The following is a 22932-nucleotide window of genomic DNA, read 5'->3' as shown; positions in this document are numbered from 1 at the left end:
CTCAGACAGAAACACAAACAGCAGCAGATGGCTTCCACACTTCAGTCGTGTTTATGAAAGAGATACAAAAGCTATCAGATCTCTAGAGATACATTAAACCTGTATGGACACATCTTTTGGCTGTTTATCAACATTACATCTTGGAAAACAAAAACTGCTGAACAGAAACTAGTTTCTATTATAGCTGGCTTTTTATATAGCCAAATGCAGGGCATGCTTGTCTGATTGGTTAAGCATTCAATCTAATCTCAGGGGAGGTATTTCAATCATGCAAAAGCTTCTATTCAGATGGTTTTTGGGGATGTGGATTAACCCTTTGCGGTCCATTGTCGGACTGGGTCCGACATTGCAATTATTCCTCACAGGTCCTTTGTCGGACTGGGTCCGACATCATTATAGCAACGCAATAAACGGGTGTTTAGTCGTTTTTTCTCCGGAAAAAGCCGAGAAAACCATTCAATTGCCGAGTGGTAGCGACAGGAGCCGAGACAAGTCGGAAAAAAAAAAAAAAAAAAAAAAAAAGGCGTATTTCATGAATAGTCATACATGGTATCAGGTATCAGATAATGGGCGTCCATAATAAACAAGCTGGCTAAGTGCGTCAGCGCACTGAGACTATCATGGACATTTGCAGAGCTTTTTTCAGATGTTATAGTAATAAAATAATGACTTTGATCGCATTATTGAGGAGTTTGGTGATAAAACGAGTGATCTGGAGATGATCGATCGGTATGTACGACTATTATTATTATTATTATTTATTTCTTACACAGCTGAACGCTATAGCAAACAAAAGGCTGGGGAGGGGCTGGAGATGCCTAGTGTGTGCTTTGTTGATATGCAGGGCCATTTAAACCCGTTTGACTGTGAAAAAAAATACTTTTAAACAGCGCGTATAAAATTAACTGCGCGTGTGAAAATTAATTATTCCTGGCGTGCCTGACGCGCGATTAATAAATGGACCGCAAAGGGTTAAAAAGAAAAAAAAATATATACAGCGCGTGCATTACTCCCCGCTCCACGACAACATGCAATCAAGAGTGGCGGCGTGGATGTGCTTCTGGGTTTTTGCTAGCGTGTGCCGTGTCTGGCGCGTGTTCTTGGCCTTCAGGGAAACCGACATGCCCCAATGCAGCGCTGTGTTTTTAATTGAATCCCCTCCCCAGTAGGCAGAGCGCCCCCTACCTGGGCTCTCGGTTCCTGCGGACGAGGCTGACGAAGGTCTCCACCTCTTTCTTGGTGATGTGTTTCTCCAGCAGCTTGCGGTTGTTGTGGAGCAGCGCGGTGATGGTGTCCTCAGCCAGGATGTCGTAGCCGATCTGGGACTGCATCACCCCGAACTGCTTGGCTATGTGCTCCTAGGACAGGGCAGAGAGTGGACGGGGATCAATTAGCTGCAATGCCAGTGCAGTGCGACCATCCGTACATCGCTGACAATGCAGATGCATTGGTTTACACCATTTAGACCGTTTTGCAACCCACATGGTTTGGGTAAGATGATGCATTTGGCTGCCTTCACTTTTCTAAATTGATAAATTACTGAATTGTTAGGCGTTGGATTTGCACCATATAGTTTATAAGGAGGCTGGGTGGTCGGGTGGTTAAAGAAAAGGGCTTGTAACCAGGAGGTCCCCGGTTCAAATCCCATCTCAGCCACTGACTCACTGTGTGACCCTGAGCAAGTCACTTCACCTCCTTGTGCTCCGTCTTTCAGGTGAGGCGTAATTGTAAGTGACTCTGCAGCTATGCATAGTTCACACACCCTAGTCTCTAAGTCGCCTTGGATAAAGGCGTCTGCTAAATAAACAAATAATAATAATAATATACTGTGTAACTCAAACTAAATCAAGACACGGAGCACTGGTCCCTTCCGAGATATTGTGCAAATCAAAACTCATTTTTTATTTAGTGTTCTCTATAAAGAACAGCCCACCTGTACTGAGTCCATAGTGTAAACCCTTTTGAACCATAGTAAAAGCATAACAAAGTGTAATAAAGCATTGCAAAAGCATAGGTAAGCATTAAAAAAAACATGGCAAACCATGGTAAACTATGGTAAATGCATTGTACAACCATGGAAAAAGCATGGCAAATGCAAAATCACAGTGCACATTTAATGTGGTAAACTTTTTAAGGGCGGTCTTACTTCCACCAGTGCGTTTGAGCCCCATGGCTGACCCCCTACCCCACTCCTCTGTGGACTGAAGCCCGCATGAGCTGGTGCTCCTGGGCCCGGCTCCCAGCAGTACCTGGTTCTTGCGGTAGTCCTCCTGGGAGTGGCGCAGCACACGGTAGCACAGCCGGAACATGTACTGGTACGGGGCATTCTTCTGGTCAGACAGCTCCTCCAGCCGCAGCATGGGTCCCTCTGTCCCTTTGTCCATGAAGGGGGTCTTGATGATCCCGAAGATCTGGGGAGACACACAGTCAACAGTCACCCTCTACCTGGCTTTACAATCAGCGCACCCGTACTCAGAACCCTGGGCCAGAGGCGATACTGTGTCCTGCAGCATCTACCTGCTTCAGGATATTCTGCTCCCTCATGAGTTTCTGCCTCTCCCGGTTGGCCTTGGTCATGGTCACGTCCATCACGACCTGCCCGGTGTTGGCCGTGTCCACCACGAAGAACACCAGGTCCTCCAGCAGCTTGATGGCAAACCTGTTCCCGCAACAAGTCAGAGACAGATGATCAGCTGGAACCTTCAATAAAAAGGGACGTTTAAAACTAGATGGACGTTTGTGCGAAAGGAAAGCGAAGTATTCTTGAAACTCCAAAACATGCGATTTTTTGCATTTGCAATCAGCTGATTTTAAAGTGTTTTGGAGCTTCGTGTCGTGGTTCAAGACAACTGCACAGTTTTCACGGATCTCTCTTATTTAGAAGTCAGCTGTGGGATTGATTTACAATGTGTTTTGATACAACGTGACACTGTCTATGCTTATTTAACAGAAAAAATGTAAAATAAAATGCCAGACATGTAACACAGGCAGTATGCCAGGGACACCCACCCTACGCCACCTCACCTCAGATCACACCTGCTGGGATAGCATGAAAGAAGAAATGTATTTGGTTATAATCAATCGAGTCAGAAAAGTAATTGTGGAGGAACTCAAAGCACCGACATCCTCAACTGGTGGTAGATGATTTGCTAAAGGATCTGTGATCACAGTACTACAGCAGAAAGCTGAAACCAACATTATCACCAACCCACCTATTTATTGCTGCTGCCCTCATCACTGTACAAACTCCTGGAATAATCTTTTTCAATACAATCAGATTTTCATTTTTAAAATGTACATTCTGGCTCATAACACATTCACTGGGTAATTCCACCTCGTCTCACTCGGCTGTGACCACAGTCTGCTCTGCAGCAGATACGGCCGACCCCCGAGGGTATTAAAAAGGTAGCGTGTACCTCCTGTCGTTGTGGTTGATGAACCCTTCGCTCAGCTTATCCACGACTGTGGCTAGCATGAGGCTAGCATCGTTGGCAAAGTCCAGGTCCCAGATCTCGGCGACGGGCACAGAGACGATGGCAAACGCCTCCTTGTCCTCCTTTGTGGGACAGGTCCCCAGCTGTCAAGGCAACGGACGAGTGTGTTATAGAGTGGGGGTGTTTCCACTGTGCTTAACTGCTAAAATTCCAGCCACATGACAATGTATTTATTAATTAGTTGCACACTCATCCAGAACTATTAAACACTGAACTAGAAATGCTAAAAAGGACTTCAATTCAGTGAAAAAGGTTTAGACTGGATACTAATCACAATATCAAGTACTGTGATAATGGTACTGCTGGTTACTAACAAGATGTGAGTGGCGCTCACCATCAGTCGGATGGGCCTCTCCTCGTCGATGTCGATGGGAACGCTGGTGCTCTGGATCCAGGTGTTGGTGCACAGGTGCCTCAACCTCACATAGGAGTTCCTACAATTAACAACAAAGGCAACTGTTCAGTCTAATCAACGGAGCTGAATGGCTGCCGGATTTTAACGAGACTTAAGACTTGCAGGCACTGCTAATATGTGTTGGCACCAAAAGCAGCAAAACCATTTCTTATTGATCTAAGCATTGTATAGACCAGAATCTTAAAAGAATCTGCAAGAGAAGTGAATCTTTATTGCTCATCAGAGCAGGATTCCATTCCTACACAATCGTTTGAGTAATAGGTAACCATGCAATCCGCTAGTAAGCAGGTGCAGTACCTGGGCACGAAGGAGTCTGTTTTCTGCAGCGTGGTGGGGTCCAGTTCGAAGAGCGACGCGATGTCATTCCCGTGGGACACAGCCACCAGCCTGTACTTGATGTTCTCGCCCGTGTTTCTCTTGCTGCTGCGGGAGCTGTCAGTCTGGTGGGGAAGCACAATAAGGGAGTACTGAGCAAGAAGCACAAGAGCGACACGGACGGCTCTCAACTGGGACTAGATCAGCACGTCTGGGAACACTGGGAGAGAAAGCACAGAGAGACCTGTTTAACAAGGAGGCCAGGCTTCATTCAGTGTCAAGTGTGCTGTAGAGAGAGAGAGAGAGAGAGAGAGAGAGAGAGAGAGAGAGAGAGAGAGAGAATGTGAGCACAAGAGAGAGAGAGAGCATGTGATCGAGTATCACATATGCTGAACAACGATTCCAAGTCATACACCTTCCGGAAAAATTCTGTGCCTTTAAGAGTGACATTCAGGATATAGTGGCCAGGCACCTTCCCACATTGCCTCCCCTGCTGTGGAAATAAGATGCAAATCACACAGCGTGACTGGAACAACACTCACAGCACAGCAATCCCACTACAGGAGATGAAGCACTCTGTCACATCGGAACACCATTGCTAGGTTACAGGATGCTCTGAGAAGACCTTGCTCTATGACTTTGCTATCTCCCTGGCAACATTAACCCTCCAGTTTGTACCAAGCACATACATTAGAGCGACTCAAGGACCTGTGCTGTGCATGAAATCCAAAATGGAATAAAACAAGAACCCTTTGCATGAGGTAGACTGTGCCGCATTGATAATGGAAACCCTTTCATTTAAATCAATATGAAGGACCTCTCCAGGTTCTTTATAGCATGTATAAAGTAAGAGAAGAGGAGCCAAACTGCAAAGATGTTCTGCCACTAAATTCAAATTCAAAATGAGCATTATCGGCATGACAAAGTTCTGCAGGTATTGCCAAAGCATTTACAGAACAAATAAAAAAATATATACAGGGAAATGGAACATAGATATTTACAAAAATAGAAAATAAATTAATAAAATTATGAGACATGGCTACTTACATTTTAAATTTATATTTTGTCCCTCATTTTGTGGCAATTAGTTATAAATTCTGCAGAGATTTTAGCTGTTTCTTTATTCTCTCCCAGGATTAATTTTAATTGGGATTCCTGGTCGAAGTGGTGGAAGCCAGGAACCCTGCTGATGAATTTGGGGAAGTAAATATTTCTGGCTTTGTATACACTATAGTACACCGTACCCAGCATTGCACACTATAGTGCATCCCACCCAGCGTTGCACACTATAGTGCACCCCACCCAGCGTTGCACACTACAGTGCACCCTACCCAGCATTGCACACTATAGTGCACCCCACCCAGCGTTGCACACTACAGTGCACCCTACCCAGCGTTGCACACTACAGTGCACCCTACCCAGCGTTGCACACTACAGTGCACCCTACCCAGCGTTGCACACTACAGTGCACCCTACCCAGCGTTGACTCTTCACGTAGTGCATTTCTCAACTCTCTCTGCTCTGTATAAACAAGTGGGTCTGCTACACAGTTCAGGTTAGAAATCTACATCTTGTTCACACTGCTGCTTACCGTGGACTTTGCTTCCACACCGTCTCCTTTGTAACTGGGGTTTTCCTGCACAGTAAAGAAAATGAAGATTAGAAAAATCAGCACAGTTTGGGCTTTCCACTAATTCCACATTCTTGCTATGCTGGTTTATTGCAAGCTACAGAAATTCAGACCCCTTCCTGACACCCCCTTGATCAGTACTCATACGAATGATTTGTATATTGCAACTCATGTTATAGAAAATAAATACAGATCTTATTTTTATTTTTTTTAAATTGGGTTAAATAAATCAAAGCTAATCCAAAGTGACCTACAAGTCTGAACCTCACTCAAGAACATCAGAATATTTCAGCCCATCAGTGCTTCTCCAGTTCCTAGTATAACAAGGCTGGTTCTTAATGAATGTCAATGTTAACATTTCCTTTCTTAATGTGTCCTCTGGCACTGGTTTCTGTGCCAGCTGGTTCAGAGGAGTGAACGTTGACTGTAACTGAATAACTCAGCACAGCACTGCCTGACCCTTTACCCAGGTGGGGTTCCTGCTTACCGCTGCTGCCATGTAGTGTCCGGTCGCCAGGTGTTTGAACCTGTAGAGGCTGTTCCAGTGGCCAGCGCCTCCCCTGCAGGGGTCATGGTGCACAACCTGTTCAGAGAACAAACAAGCACTTTATTTAGAATGTAATGAATTCTAAATAATTAGAAATGCATGCCAAATACAAATCCCTTTTTCCAGTCCATGCTGTCCAATACATTACTAATAACGTTTTGTTTTTAAAACCGATTGCATTATGGTGTGTCCTACCCTCCGCAACAAGCCAGTCCTTCTTCCCAGATAACCCCTCCTCCCAGTGTCAGGACTCACCTCCACCTCCCACAGTGCGTTGGAGCTGGTAGCGGAAGTGGCAGACTGCCGCAGCGTGGTCCGCAGGAAGACGTGCAGCTTGGCTTTGTACTCGTCGCAGGTCAGGAACTTCTCCTGCTCAGCATGGAAGAGCCGGACCACGTCGCCCTGCGCAGAACACGACATTGACCACTGAGACTTCTTCAAGACACACAAATCCACAGGAGGCAGGACCCCTTCCCAGACACACACTCCTACAGGAGACAGGACCCCTTCCCAGACACACACTCCTACAGGAGACAGGACCCCTTCCCAGACACACACTCCTACAGGAGGCTGGACCCCTTCCCAGACACACACTTCTACAGGATCCCTTCCCAGACACACACTCCTACAGGAGACAGGACCCCTTCCCAGACACACACTCCTACAGGAGACAGGACCCCTTCCCAGACACACAATCCTACAAGAGACAGGACCCCTTCCCAGACACACACTCCTACAGGAGGCTGGACCCCTTCCCAGACACACACTCCTACAGGAGGCTGGACCCCTTCCCAGACACACACTCCTACAGGAGACAGGACCCCTTCCCAGACACACACTCCTACAGGAGGCTGGACCCCTTCCCAGACACACACTCCTACAGGAGACAGGACCCCTTCCCAGACACACACTCCTACAGGAGACAGGACCCCTTCCCAGACACACACTCCTACAGGAGGCTGGACCCCTTCCCAGACACACACTTCTACAGGATCCCTTCCCAGACACACACTCCTACAGGAGACAGGACCCCTTCCCAGACACACACTCCTACAGGAGACAGGACCCCTTCCCAGACACACAATCCTACAAGAGACAGGACCCCTTCCCAGACACACACTCCTACAGGAGGCTGGACCCCTTCCCAGACACACACTCCTACAGGAGGCTGGACCCCTTCCCAGACACACACTCCTACAGGAGACAGGACCCCTTCCCAGACACACACTCCTACAGGAGGCTGGACCCCTTCCCAGACACACACTCCTACAGGAGACAGGACCCCTTCCCAGACACACACTCCTACAGGAGACAGGACCCCTTCCCAGACACACACTCCTACAGGAGGCAGGACCCCTTCCCAGACACACACTCCTACAGGAGGCTGGACCCCTTCCCAGACACACACTCCTACAGGAGACAGGACCCCTTCCCAGACACACACTCCTACAGGAGGCAGGACCCCTTCCCAGACACACACTTCAAATTATAATTTTCATGGCATGTTTAATTTTTTACACATTTGATTTGTTATTATAAGCTGCTTCAATACTGCAGTTCAGTATTGATGTAATACTGTATGTGATGAAGGAGAAAAACAAAAACTGCACAGGAGTCATCAAGCAGTCCACAGCCAGCAGTGAACTGAACTGGAAGCTAAATGAACTGCAGACAACTACTGATAAGGGACCATGTTTAAAACTGAACTCTGGACCTCAATAAACAAAGCAGGGAAAGAAACAATAGTCATTTCCGAAGCTCTTTCTTTCCGGACAGCCTGTGACTCACCCCCTTCAGGAGCTCCTCCCTGTGATCACTGAACATCATGAAGAGGTTGATTTTCCAGCTCGTGTTGCAGTTCACAGAGTTCACCTACAGGGGGGCAAGCGAAATGTTCAGACCTGTTTCATTAACCCTTTCAAACAGCAAGGCTGCAAGCGCTCCGGGGTGCCAGCACGGTGCTACGCAGCTGGAACGTGCTCCTTGCTGCTGTGTTGCTCTTACCTCTTTGGATCCCGGGTGGTCTGGGAGCTCATAGTTGCTGGCGTGAAGCGGCTGCCCTGCGTTCAGCGGGTTTAAGATGACTTTGTCTCCCACGACCACCTGTAACGCAGATACAAGAGTTACACCAGCCATCACGGAGTATGAGGATATAACACAGAAAACACCAGCTCCTTTCACTGGGGCGCTCTGTAAAGTAGCTTCATGTTCGGACTTGCGGGAAGTCTTTCGCCGTTATGTAGAGGCAGGATTGTCAAGTAAATAGAAGACTGGATGTTTAAGCACACAGTAGGTGGACACACATTTGAACATGAGATTTGCAGAACAAACCAAGGAAATGAGGATCAGTGCTTGTTTAGATTGAATTCATGCATCACTGATCGCCTCACTTCCTGGACGTACACTTAACCCAAAATATCTCTGCGGTTGCTGTGATTTGGGGATCTTTCCGAAAACAACAGAGGATGTGCACATGTATGCTTTGTTTTTAGAAGGAAAAACAGAAGGAAACACAAATGAACTGCTGAACTTCTCAGCACAGAAGACAGCTTTATAGCCGGGTTCCTGCAGAAGTGCTTCAGCAAGTCCACAGATCTCTCTCCTGAGCATGTTGAATCCATGAGCCTGTGAATATTCGCAGATGATCAATATAAACTGGCTACAGCAATCAGACACTGTGCAGACACGCTGGTTTCCTGGCTCTCCGGCAGTATAGCACAGAACCAGTCTGGCTATTGGTACTCAAACAAATAGGAGCTATCAGGTAAATACTGCTGCTGTTATCACCTGAGGAGTCTGCTATTTACCTATGGAATACTCGAATGGAACGCCCAGGAAGCGTTTTCACTGTGCACAAAGTTAGCAGGGGCGCGGATTGCTTAATATCCCGGTACCCTGTGTTACTTCAACAATAAAGCTAGACAAGGGGAGCTCTGAAACCCTGTGCTGAACTTCAAATGCTATGCAGCTTTACAGCAGTGCTGCACACTTCTGACTGTGTGTGTGCGTGTGCGTGTGCGAGGTCCTCACGTTGTCCCCGTTGCTGCGGAGCTTCCAGAAGGGCTGGATGAAGAGCCAGGAGCCCTCGTTGCCCGTGGCATCCAGAGTCACCCTCATGGCGTTCTTCTCCAGCAGGGCTGGCAGGCGCTTGTTCACTGTCAGGTACTTGTTACTCTTCATGTGCAGGAGCTGGGGAGAGGGCAGGCATGGGGTTACCCTACATCAGCACGTCCCATTGTTAGCGAAACACTGCAGACATGTCTGCTTTGTCATGGTTCTTGTTTGCACCAAGTAAACCCTTATCATGCTAACTGTCTGGCCACAAACTTCACGAGCCACAAAGTCTGGTGCAGGCCATTCCCTCAACTTTAACCACTAAGCCTTACAAGCGGAACCGTTTCCATCCATTATTTCAATACGTCGGGTAGACAGAATGTTTGGGCTAATGACTTTACCCTGATGAAGGCATGAACCAAAAGGTTTGTCAGCTTCAGTTCTCTAGTTGTGCCTCAGGCTGTACCTGCATACTACAGAGCCTCAATAACGTGTTCATTTTGATTGTGCTTTCTAGATTTTTTTTCTGCGACAATTAGTAATCCATTATGCACTTCAATATAAGAAGAACAAGGTGCCTATGAGTTACAGTAGAAATAACAAAAATACCGTTGATGTGTCAGGAACACACCTCGCAGGACTTATGCCAAAATCAACAAAGTGCTTTATTTGACTCAATATTGAACCTGTAGCATTTATCAGGCTTTTAGTTAGCTAATTGTTGAGGATCCTGGGGGGAAGTGATTACCCAGAGACAAAAGACTGAAGAGTAAATATCTGACAAGGAAACTGGCAGAGAAGCAGAGCACAGAGGCACTAAGCAGTCAGATTTGGTACAATTTAAATACTGTCACCTACAAGTTAACAATGGCTTATACAGCTGTGATGTATACCATACCTGTGTACAACATCTCCAATGTGCCTCCTACCCATGATGCAGGTATCACATCTGCAGACAGGTGCCCCTTACCTGTTTAGACAAGGCATTCCTTACCTGTACAACACTGGCGTACTTGACCACCTCTCCGTGGACTTTCTTATTCTCAGTTTCGTTCTGCTTCTGCTCCAGCGTGGCTGCGTGCTGCAAATGCAATGCAAGAAAATACCGTCAGCTCATCCTGGACGGTGAAGCGTTCTGAAAGTGTACGGAGATCCCAGAAAACAACGCTTTCTAATGCAGACCAAGTGCCAGCTCTGTGTGCCGACTGGAAAGGAAAATTAAACTATAATGCAAAATAAAAAAGGGTCAGCTCAGCGTTCAACAGAATGAGAAAAGCAGTATTTTTGAGATTCTTTACACCAGGGGCTGCTTCTGCAAAACTTATCCGATTTCCGCATTTGACCGGGATTATATCGTGAAACTGGGTTTTTCAAAACGTCAACGCATGATCAAGATTACTGTGATCCGGATTTCGCTTTGGTAATCCGATCGCACTTTGTTGTCATTGGGTTTTTCAGAATTTAAAGAGGCGATCAGGATTACTTTTATCCAAAATATCAGGATCATTTTCCTACTGTGAAGGTGGATTTCAATTTTAAATAATCATAGAACACAGATATTTTGTTTGAATTCCAATAGAAAACACACACTATGTCCAATACAGTATTATAATACAGGGTTCACATATTTAAAGTTTTGTATCCATGCTAGCAAATTAACAACGTGTGTCTGATTAAACAAAAAAACACATTTAGTGGTATAGCTTTTATCAAGAACAGCTTTGTTTTCCATTTATTTACATGATGTGCAACACAATGTTTTGGGGTTTTTGTTGTGGGAAAATGACATATCTTTAATGTGACATGTCAATGGAGGATCCTTCTAGAAGTAATTATTTACAATGGCATCCCTCACTGCCCATCCAGCAAGTCCACCCTGTTGTGGTTCTGCTAAAGAAAGGTGCATCATGGGGTCCTGCCTGAGGCTCCAGGAGGTCGTTCAGATAAAAGTAATCTCAATCACAAAACATAGGATTACAAAATCCAGATCACTGTTATCCAGATTCAAAGTTTTGAAAAACCGCCCCCCTGGAGATTTGCATTCAGCCTGTTACTGAAGCTACCCTATCTATACAGCCAGGAACCTGGATAACATTCCCGTCTCCACATCCTGGTGTGTGGCAGGGCAGACCATCTGAATATCTTTAAAGCTGCAAACAAACACTACTAGTGAAATGCCCTTGCTTTACTGCAGGTATGAGTTTAGTCAGTCAACCCTCGCTTTATACTGCTTTGAAGTTTCAGCCACAGAACACAGTCATCTCAGCACTTGCGTGTGTGTCTGGGAGAAGCGGACGAGAAAACTGACACGAGAGACGAAGGCGGAACTACAGCTAAACAACTGTTATAATAAACGTTGAAACGAGTTAAGGAACTCTTTGGGAATGAGTGCTGTCATTTATTTTCTATGCATCTCCCTAACAGCAACGCCACAGTAGCGTCACAACATGCCTGGTTAATGCCAGCGTTTGCCTTTGAGTGCAAAACTGTGGAGCGTTATTTTAACAACCCGCAGTGAAATCACTACCCCAAGAGACTCCACACAAAGGCATGACGAGCTCAGCCAGCAGGCTGGAACGTGACTAACTAAGAGTACTAAAGGAAATCTGGAATGCATGATGTGGCGTGAAGAACATAGTTATCATAGAAGAGTTACACAACTCTGCCCGTTCCTGCTTTCTGCTACTGGAGGAATGTGGAAATATGTGTTTGAGCAGCCGTGCAATAGACAAGCTAGCTGACAAGACAAGCAGAGAGACAGACACATTTAAAACAATCACCTGTAATTTCTGCAGGAGCACCATGTCAGCAATCTTATCCTTGTCATGTTTGGCTTGCTTGGCTTTCCAGAACTGCTTCTGTGCGGAGTATCGGCTCATAGGACACACCTTGAACAGGCAGTCTGCGGAGAGAAGAGGGGATTTCCATGAGACAGGGAGAGGGGGTGTAGTGTTGGAGGGGGAGGAAGGAGCGGTCCCCTGCCTGGTCTTAGCTCACAGAGTGGGGCAGGTAAATCTTCAGGTGTGTGAACACTAAAGCCAGCAGGCAGCCCAAAAACTCTGAAAGCAAACCAGCAAACCCTGGACTTCAAAGGGGCCCTGCGGTATCAGCTCCAGGCTTGATCTCCTGATTAGAGATCCAGTCAATATTTATTCAGCACACTCGCTCCCTGCTGCAATGGTTTCCTGTTAAAAGCATTCATCTGAGTGACTCAAACCTCCATCTGGACGCTGTGGTTTTTATCAGTCGGAGGCTGTCATGTACTGACACTGTGCTCCGGGAGACTACACGTCAGCTATTGAATTTCTAGAAATCAGCTCCAATTCTGACACTCTTAAACCTTTCAGGGCAGTGTAAGTGGGAGGCAGGGGGCTGATAAGAGTACATTTTTCACACTGGAGTAACTTCAAACTGTTTGCGATTCCTCATCTCCTAGAAACAGGAGCAGGACACTGCGTCTCAGGGGTTCTACCCTAGATAAACAAGTTCCCATAATAAACCACTCCTATTAATATTGCATGCATTTTCTTTCCATCTTCCCGATTTAACCCAGCATCAAACGCTAGACTGATGTCAACAACCACAGAGCCAGCTGACGTATCTTATGTTCAGACGCTTTTCTCTTTCATCGGCTCTCTGGCTGTCTGTTCCAAGCTGGGTTTAGTTCAGCAACCATCCCAAGCACAGTGAGCCCAACCCTCTTGGCTTAAATCAAAGGATCAAACGAGAGGAATAGCAATTCACAGATCGCAGCGGTCCCTTCAGCCAACCAAGGCTGCTGCTGTGGGGGTAACCTACTTGAAGAAGTTTCATAGCCTGGAGCAGGGGTTTTCAACTGGGGGTACTTCTAAGAGTCATAAAGGGTACGCAAGACGACTCACAAATAATGCACAAATAAAATAAAAATTATCTTTAAACTACTGTGCAGCTCAAAGGTTTGTATAGTATAGTTTGAAAATGATCCTTCACCCGTACGCAGGCATGCTTTCCATTGAGCAGATTTCCACTCTGATATGAGGGTGAGCTCTGCACTGCTCAGGAACTTTACAGTCCAAGTTTGGACAGGCGTCCCGATTCTGACTTACCCCGGAACTTTTTGGGAGGGTTATCAAGGTCGCCAGCAGCCGGCTCCACCACACATCTGTCATCTACCAGGCTGGGGAGAGAAGAACAGACACATTAACCTCATTAACCAAAGTAGCTCTTATTGAGTTCAGCCTGTTCATCCTGTTCAGAATGCAAACGCCCGATGGCCCTCCACATTTGCATTTTGTGCCGAGGGCATTCTGTTACATATCTGTACAAGATTAACCCTTCCAAGAGAGGATGAGGGTCTTGTCTCTTTAATGCAAATTTATTCTGCAGATCTGTCAGACCAGGAACTGCTTTTTATCAACCCTTACAGTCATTTCAAATGATCAGTAATTCCTGTGAAGCACAAGGCTTTACAGTAGAAGCATTGAAAGCCTGTTCAGCAGGAGGCACAGATAAAATAAAGCGAATGGATAACAAACCTCCATCATGACTCATGCTGAATCACTTTCATTGAAAAAAAAAAAAAAGTGCTCCACTATGCAAAAATACTTCTTTTCTCATAATCTAATATCCATTTCCTAGACCCTCCCTTTCCATTTAGTAGTTTTAAATAATACATCATTTGTGTGTGTGTGTTTCTGCATGTGGCTGGGAGGCTGGTTAGGTAAACGCACTAACTACCCTTCAATAAAACAAGATCCCTACCGTAGATCCCAGAAAACAATGGGCTCAGCCGACAGCTGCTGGCCACAGAACCAAAGCAAAGGAACCCAAACTATTTCTAAAGCCCTACGGGTGTGGTGCGGTCGGACTGAAACGAGTGAATTCCTGAGAAGCGGAGAAGTGAATGCAGAGCTGTGGTGTGAGCACTCCAGCTTCCAGAAGCCTTTATTCTGCTCCCAGCCAGACTTTAATTACCACTAATTAGTGTTAGCAGTCAAAAGCTATCAACATGGAATTCTGAATGGGGACTTGCAATAGGATAAGCTGTGCTGGTCCATATCCCAGAAACACCACAGAGCTTTCCTTAGGGATACCTTTTAAAAGGATCAGCTTTGTGTGTATCTTACACGAATGTAATAAAACTGAGGGATCCCAAAGGTGATACAAGGGGGAAGAGAGCCTGGGATTAGTGTTCAACATTCCACCTACACACTTAACACAATCACAATAGCTGGCCTAATAGACTGCCAGAGTCCAACTTATTGTATCAGGTTTACCCACTTCTACACTTGCACTCTGTATTTATTTAACCATTGCTTTCTAACGTCTGGTTTGCTTACTACTTACCCTAGGCTAAACATCCCCATTTGATAGCAACACAGATTAACAGGAGCCCGGCAAGATAACAGCGCTGCACCTGTTCATCGTGGCGATACAGTATACACATAGTACAACAGCAGCATGGCACCAAGCTGCAATGCCTCATGCATATTTCAGGGCAGGCTTTGTCTGCATTAACAGTTCAGTACGCCAGCACTGCATGGAGGTTTCGATGTTTGCTCTTATGAATTCTTGTGACACTTTTAATTCGTGAACCGCTGCTTGGGCTCATCTGAACCCGTGCACATTTTTCTATAGCGTCGGGGGACCGCAACACGCAAAAGCGTTCCACCTCTTCAGAAAGCAGACTTCATCGGTTAAGGAGTGAATAAAAAAGGAGGAGTTTGTCTGCCTACGGCAGTGCAGTGCTGTGCTATTTAAACACAAGTATGTCAATATCCTGCACCCCCTACCACGCCTGCAAATACAAAATCAGAGCAAAATAGCAGATCCTGCTGACCTACACCCATTAGAAGCAAACAGGTTATTCTGAAACTCTCAGTAAGTGAAGAATGTCCAACTCTCACAAGAACTGGATAAGCGCTTCTCTAGATAAATACTCTAAGAAGCGACATGCGCACCCCTCCACTCCATCCCTGCAGAGGAGAGAATAAAAAGAGGCTGGTAGAATACACTGGAAATGAAATGTATTATATTTGACGCAGAAGATTTTCCTTTTAGAAGCCAGGCTCCCACATTGACATACCCAGAGATCTCAAGTCCCTGAACACACAAATCACAACGCACTCTTTCAACGCTGCCGACCCACACACATTTCTTGAAGACAGCCCTGTTCAACACAGTGGAGCTGTAAACTTTGTTTTTTCAGTACAACGCGATTTCCTGTCATGCTCGGTTATATTTCTGTATGGTCAATTAGCGATGAAGGCTGGGTGATTTATGCCCATCCCTTAGCAATTCAAAGTATTTTTCTCTATATGTATCAAATGATGACAAAGACAGACAGAAACAACAACACAAAGATACAATTTGCTAAACGCCAGCGAGTGGATTGACATTGTGAAAAGCCCGGGATACAAGATCACACAAGAACGAGAGCACAAAACTCTCTCCAAACTTATACAAGCTGACACTTCTCACTTGACTACTGTACTGTGCTGGTCTTCTTTGTTGATGTAAGTATTTAAGGAATGAAGCACACTTTTTTAGTGATCGCAGTTTGATGACAGCTTTTCCATTACTTAAACTGAATTAGGAAGAAGTGGCTTTTAATCTTTTAAAAAGGTACATTCATGAGCTACTATACATGTGTACATATTCAAGACTACACAATACTGAGGTTTCAGGGGCAGGAACTGCCTGCACAGGCTTATTTTTTTTTGCTGGACAATGACAAAATCAACAATTCCACGGGTCGAAAAAGTAATTAAGATTTTGACTCCGAGAGTGCATGGGGGCGGGCGAGTCGAATTCAGAAACAGCTGAACACAGCTGCCATACACGTCTGGAAAATAAATAGTAGCAGATCTCTCTGAAATGACTAAAGAAACACTGGAAATTATTCAGCTGTGGGTTATTAGTGTGAACTGTAGGTTGATCAAATCAGGTGAAGAAGATAAATGATTTGATGAAGTGAGCTCATCAGTGTTCTTCTCAGTCATTCTGTTTCACGTCAAGAGGCTAGAACTGGCAATACCTTCAACCTTACCATAGGAGTCATTCCTTAACTGCCTGTCCCTTCCACTTTACAAACTGATAACTGTCAAACCTGGAAACCGACAGAGACACAGATCTAATCAAAATAGAAATAAGCCTCACACAAGGAAGCATGACATAACACCTAGTTAACCGAAACTCTGACAAGTAGACAACAGTTTGAAATGAAAAGTTTTATAAATTAAATAAGTTAGACCAAGTTGTTTGGTGGTGTTTTTTTCACTCTTAACTGGTTTAATTCATTCACTGATGTGCCACATCTAACCACCCCCCTGATCTTCCTTAGTTGAGAAATCTCCAGGGGGGTATCGCTGCAGTCACAAGAACACAAGCCCAGCCCAGAGTCACGGGGCTCTGTTGAGGGCCCTGCTTGCAGCACTGTAAAACAAGCTTTTAACAAACGAGTGCTTTCTAAACAGATGCCTTTCTCCAAATGCGAATTCTCTTTGAATACTGAGAACCCCGGCCTGGTTATTTGCATGCTGGATATGCCAAATGCAAATGTGTGGGAGATGAAGAGCTCCCAGCTCAGACCTGAGGAAGGTAGGATGGAAGAAATGAGCCTGGCTTAGAGTACAAGCATAGTCAAGGTATTAGAAATGCACACAATTAAAAAAAAGGACAGTGTTTTAAAATGAAACCTTCCTTATTTTATTCCAGAAAGGGAAAAAAAGGGTTAGCAAAGTTTGCACTGGAGCAAAAGCTTAAGAAATCGGGACCAAACTTGGACAATGCAGATTACATGATGTGAAGCCCCCAGTCACTGTGTAATGTAACCCTATTTCTAAATAATTTCCTGTTCATTTAAAGACATCTCGAAATGGACAGGAAGTCCATTAAAAAAAAAAAAGCATTTTTACAGGAAGTCATTTAGAGATCTTGAAATGACTTCCTGTTCAATTTCATTTAGAGATGTCTTAAATGATGGAGTTATTTAGAGATCTCTCTAAATGACAGAGGGGTGTACCATGTTAGCGAAACATTATTTAAAGACAGCTGAAAATCAATTTGAGATATCTCCATTTTAGATCTCTCAAAATAAAAATTAACATATCGTCAAAGTGGTTTATTTACAGATACCTCAAATGCATGTAAAGATAGCTGCAAATGATTTACATAGCTCTAAATATTTCAGGATATCTTAAAACGCCATTTGAGATATCTCTAAATAATCATTTGGATTGCCATTGGGATCCTTAAAACACAGCTCCTGCATTAGCCTTGCAAAATTCGAGAACAAATTAAAGTCTGTTTGCAATATAGTGTTTTGTTGTGACCCATAGTGGAATGGCATTGTGGGGCACATGGGTGCCATGACCAGACTGCCTTATAACCTGATCCAATGTAAAAAGGGCAACCTTATAACCAGGGAGCACTGTGCAACTACAACTACTGCACTGCTGTTTAACCCCCTTTCACACTGGCATGCTCTACCCAGGTCAGGACGCGATTTCACTTTGATAAAGCAGGGATGACCTGGGTGACTGACGCAAGTACACAATGCAGGTATACCCGGGTACGACCCAGGTACGACCCAGGTACGTGGTTTCACGCTACGTGGGGTCGAGACCCGGGTAGGAATGCCAGTTTGAAAGGGGCTTTAGATTATTATTATGTATTCATCTCCCCCATCTCCCTAGAATGCAGGTGTTGTAATTCATAGCTGTTCAATATTTCTGGTAACCTTTTTCACAGCAGCGGAGCCGATGCTGTAAGGGTATTAGGTGATGCATCACAGGCGGTATCTAAATACAGCACAGTACAACCCCAAATTTGAAGGCGGCAGCATGCGATAACACTGTGGTTAGATTACATTGTGAAGTATTAATATCGGCAAGGGGCTTTCCAATTGTATGTCCGGTGGCATGATGAATTTTATTATTCCTTTGAATATTTTACACGATACTAGTTCTTCTATTATAAGTTATAATGAACAAAACCAGCTGTGAGTGAGAGTGCGCCTGAAGCGCATGAATGAAAACGTGTTAAGTACAGCCGCGATACATCATGATGAACATACCAACACACAGCGCTGTAGGAGATACCCGCCTCCTCTTATTTCCACTTAGCAACTTCGTTGTAAATCTTAACTGTACGTCATAGAACTTGCTTGCAAACTATTACCAATAATATTTTCAATTGAGGATTTCACTTACCCCAGAGTGCTGATGAACCCGTTTACAGAGCCCTCTGCATACAAGGACACGATATCCCCTATGTGCAGAAAACTTGACATTTCCGACATCTTTAACTTCTGTTATTAAAAAAAAAAAATACATAAATAAACCAATCACGCAGATGAGCTCACTTCGTGCAGTCGATCTTAGAATGTCGTGCACCGCGCGACAGCACCTGCAATATTTCACTAACACACACCGTGCACAACGCACCCGCAGCCCGGACCGCTTCCTGATAATTCCAAGCTTAAATTAGCAAAACAAACTACTAGGCTAGCTAAGGGAAAACAAGAGAGAGAGAAAGTTAGATAACCGGGCGGCGCTGCGAATCGAAGCCGGATCTGAGCGATGAAAACGTCTCCCTTCATTTGCATGTTTTTCTTTTTAGGTTGCACACCTGGGCCAATGGCAATTGAACCAGGAAGTTAAGGAGGAAAAAACTCTATGCAAATTGTTGCACACAACAGTCAGCAACACCCACTTTCTGCTGAGCCTCCCCCCCACAATTGCTGGCACTGCTAGGCGTACAGCCGTGCAGCGTGGAGCTCATGTTGTTTGGTGCTTAGATGCGACTACAATGCCAGTAAAGGTATCCTGTTTTACGCATTTAAACTGTGTACAGCTGAGCCTGTTGCGCCGCAGCTCGTTTCCATGAAAAACACAGAAGCGCCTGTGCCATGTTCGCTGCACCCCTTATCACTGTGCACCTGCACTTTTGCTATCGAATTGATTTTTTAATTATTTGGAAGTTCATAAGTATAGGGCAGTCAGATGATATTAGTCCGATTTTACCAGCCTGAATCGCTGCTTCACGTGTGCAATGCCACGCACCCTGCTTTTCTGCTTTACTGAAGCTCTGGGGACCAGACCAATGGTTGTTGGGCTGGTAATCGTGAAGGGCACGTAACAGTATTATTAAGAACATGCATTTTAAACCATTGTTTGCTACACTTGTGAATACAGTAATCAGTCCTCATCCAATTACATTTCAGTGGCACCACAAGGTCCATGTATTGGCTCTGTTTTAAAGGAGCAATTGTAACATAAGGGAAGCTACAGTGCTGGCAGTCATTGGTAGAATGGTATTGCAATGCTATGGACTAATACCCAGTGCAGTGCTATGGTACCATAGCAGTACCAGAGGGCAACGGTATCAGGACCCCAGTATAATATTTGCTCTAAATCCATTGTGTTGCCGTTGCTGGTAATGCCAGAAAGTCCTTCACTCTGGGTCTCCTCTAGGAACATGCAACACTGCCCAGTAGGGCGGCGCTAAAGAGCTAGCAGCTCTTCTTCAAGGTAGCACACTCTTTCTGAGTGTTGAGTTCAGGGCAGTTCCAGTGTGTTTGTGTCACAGCCACGCCTCCCCTTCACTCTGACAGCTCGTATACAGGAAGCGCTGAGTTCTCTGTGGTTTCTTTGTGGTACAAACTCTTTTTTTCCAAAAATAATTTTCATATTCGGTACAGAGGAACTAAAAAAATATACACTTTTAACACCTACTGTACTCACACACACACACAGCTTACTGTAACTCACTCACTCACACACACACACACACACACACACACACACAGAGCTTACTGTAACACACACAAACACATGTTACATTATACATTGCCCCACACTTGCACATTAGCTTGCAAAACAAACACACTCACAAAATTATACAGCTATAGTTCTGCCAAAATGTACTCTACAGTATTTGCACTATACAGAGATCTAAAGATTCATGTGAGGCACATAGGGGTCAGCAGCACATGCAGGTGATTCAGAGAGTTGCTATTACTGTGCGTTTCTCTATCAGGTTTATGGTATGTGGAGGCTTGTAGGTTTAAGGGGTGTTGTTTAATTGCAGGTAAATTATAGGTCTGGTAAATAAAAAACAGTGTTGCAACAGGGCTTGTATACTCACCCCTTATCAAATGCAGTGGACTGTAATGGCGAGGCAATGGGTCTGTCATAAGGACAGTGGCACGAGGCAGAATGGTCAACTATTAAACAATCAGAAGACTGGCTTAAACACTAGAACAGTAGCAGGTTCACATTTTGACATGGTGATGGTGGGGTGAGGTTTGTGGAGTGGAAGGGTCCCTGTGGAAGGTTCCCTATAGCGTTAGACTTTTCAAAAGGAGGAAGAATTGGAAATGAAAAGTTCTATTGCACGATGGTGAGGCTGGGCGGTGAAACGGTTCTGAAGCTCACAAAGGCTGAAGGATTGGATTTGAAACCCTCTGGGACCGCACCTTTAAATAAGGAATAGTCTTGTGGGTAGCAGTTTAATCTCGCATGGCCATTTAGAGGTGCTGTAAATAGCACAAGCACAAGGAACTCCCCTCAGGTTCATACTGAACAAAGGCTGAGGCCAACAAACACAATTGCAACCCTTATCTTGTGACAGCCACATTGCTGGTAAGATGGCCATGGCTTTAAGTAGATTTCCTGTGCCCCTATTAAACAGCTCTCAACACATTAATGCATGATGCAATAGCTCCACCCAGAACAAAGCACTGAAGATGAGCGTGCAGAGCTGTGCTGTCCAGTGGACAGCTCTTGAGTCCTCTCTTGCTCGCAGACCTCCACAGTGTGTCTCTTTCTGATTTAGGAGAGGAGTTCCCCATTTAAGGATCTTAATGTCTTTGAAATGACCACAAGGGCAATCAGTAGTCTATGCTTGAAGTAGTACAGTCAAAATGCAAACAAATGGATGTTCTATTTAAACATGTCTAATAAGCACAAGCACAGCCTGGTTAAATCGTATCTCTTTTTTAAATATATCTTTGCTATTATTCACTCAGCTATTTGTTTTTGGTAAACTAAACTTATTTTATGTTACAGTCTTTTCTTATACGTTAGGAACTCTACACAAGGTCTTTTCGACTGTAGCGGGTGCTACCTGTTAAGTGAGTTTAATCACTGAGAGAATACGCAGTTTGTATTCCCAGAGCCTTGCACGCTGCTTTTAGGAAGGACAATGTGCACATTTCTAATTATCCCATTGCTGGTAATTGTAGTTTCTGTATTGAAACCTGATCTTGGATTATTTCTTTGATGTCAGTTGTAAAATACTCGTGTTCCTTGCCTGCTATTGTGAGTTCTGTATTTTAATCATGTGTGTTTTCTTTTAACAGAAGCCGTATTTAATAAATAGCATTATACACTTATCTCTTGTTTGTCGCTCCTTGTCTTTGCCCAGTATAATGTTTTAATTGCCCTGTATAACGAACCTGTTTTGAGTGATCTGGTAAATTTTAAAACTAAATTCTGAATGCGTAATATCTTCCGTGACGTAGTCTGGCTTCGGGATTAATTGGTATACGTAGTTTTCAATTGCCCCTCTCTAAAGACCTGCTACACTACTATACCGTGGACAAAGTTCAGACGGCTACCGTGTGTTACAAAGCGATAGCGGATAACTTTGCATTAAAATAATGGTTTGCTTTAGAAGATAATTCACTTTATCAATCGAACTAGACCATTTCCATGCTCATTTCCATTACTTTGTCAAACTCCATTCATGCAAAGCCGTGAACCTCAGTTACTAGGAAAGAAACCATGCCCCTGCTAATGCTAATATCGTGAAAAATCACCCAAACCTGGAATACAACATAACGTTATCATGAGATATCTGAAATGCCTTACTAATTACGATAAATGACAAATGAGGCCATTTAAACGTCATAAGTGATGCAAATGCAGTCATTTGGCTATTATCATTCAGTAGAGTAGGCTACATTACCTATGAAAGTTTTGAAACCGTAACTGGCCGCAGGGATCGTCATCTCTCCAACACCTCACTGTATTTCTGTCCCAAAACCAGTGTTTACCCAACTGTTTGATTGGCGACCCAAATGAACACAGGAATGATGAACCCACGACCCAAAATTATTAACTATACTATATTAGTATTGAACTAACATAGTGTAACAACGAGGCAGACGAACCGCGGTGGGGGACACTTCTACGACCATGACAGCTAGCTCAGGTTTGAGTTCCCCTTCACGCGGACAACGGTGGGGATTGATGGACTATGTGGGTGCATTGAGCTAATGATGGTGGGAATGCATGCCTGTGATTGGGGAAAACGTGTTACCTGCTGCTACCTGACATTTTATTTATCCTGTTAGTTATTGTCTGTTGCATTTATTTTCTTGAACTGCTCGTTCTTGTAAAATAAACCGTGCTTTGAGACCAGAATACTTGCCTGGATTGCTTTCTTTACCTCCACGTTACAATATCAGTTTGAAATTGTATTGCAAACTAAT

At 44.6% G+C, this 22932-nt stretch overlaps 1 protein-coding gene across 1 annotated transcript in view; it reads right to left on the bottom strand.

Annotated features, from left to right (window-relative positions):
• LOC117396958 (inositol 1,4,5-trisphosphate receptor type 3-like) overlaps positions 1-19114 on the bottom strand; it is a 47902-nt gene extending 28788 nt beyond the window's left edge. Inside the window, exons 1-17 of the mRNA XM_059004515.1 lie at positions 18867-19114; positions 18647-18744; positions 13541-13611; positions 12236-12357; positions 10450-10536; positions 9432-9590; positions 8406-8504; positions 8190-8273; positions 6657-6803; positions 6342-6437; positions 5816-5860; positions 4207-4349; positions 3829-3928; positions 3417-3577; positions 2518-2659; positions 2250-2411; positions 1186-1358 (exon numbers count right to left, since the gene is read on the bottom strand). Of these exons, the coding sequence (XP_058860498.1) occupies positions 1186-1358; positions 2250-2411; positions 2518-2659; positions 3417-3577; positions 3829-3928; positions 4207-4349; positions 5816-5860; positions 6342-6437; positions 6657-6803; positions 8190-8273; positions 8406-8504; positions 9432-9590; positions 10450-10536; positions 12236-12357; positions 13541-13611; positions 18647-18735 (1880 nt within the window). The 5' untranslated portion in view covers positions 18736-18744; positions 18867-19114. The remainder of the gene's footprint in view (positions 1-1185; positions 1359-2249; positions 2412-2517; positions 2660-3416; positions 3578-3828; positions 3929-4206; positions 4350-5815; positions 5861-6341; positions 6438-6656; positions 6804-8189; positions 8274-8405; positions 8505-9431; positions 9591-10449; positions 10537-12235; positions 12358-13540; positions 13612-18646; positions 18745-18866) is intronic.
• Positions 19115-22932: the final 3818 nt, after the last annotated feature.

Source organism: Acipenser ruthenus, chromosome 30 (assembly GCF_902713425.1).
Source record: "Acipenser ruthenus chromosome 30, fAciRut3.2 maternal haplotype, whole genome shotgun sequence".
Taxonomy (NCBI): Eukaryota; Metazoa; Chordata; class Actinopteri; order Acipenseriformes; family Acipenseridae; genus Acipenser; species Acipenser ruthenus.
Note: the sequence above shows the minus strand (reverse complement) of the source record. Positions and strands in the feature narration are given on the sequence as shown.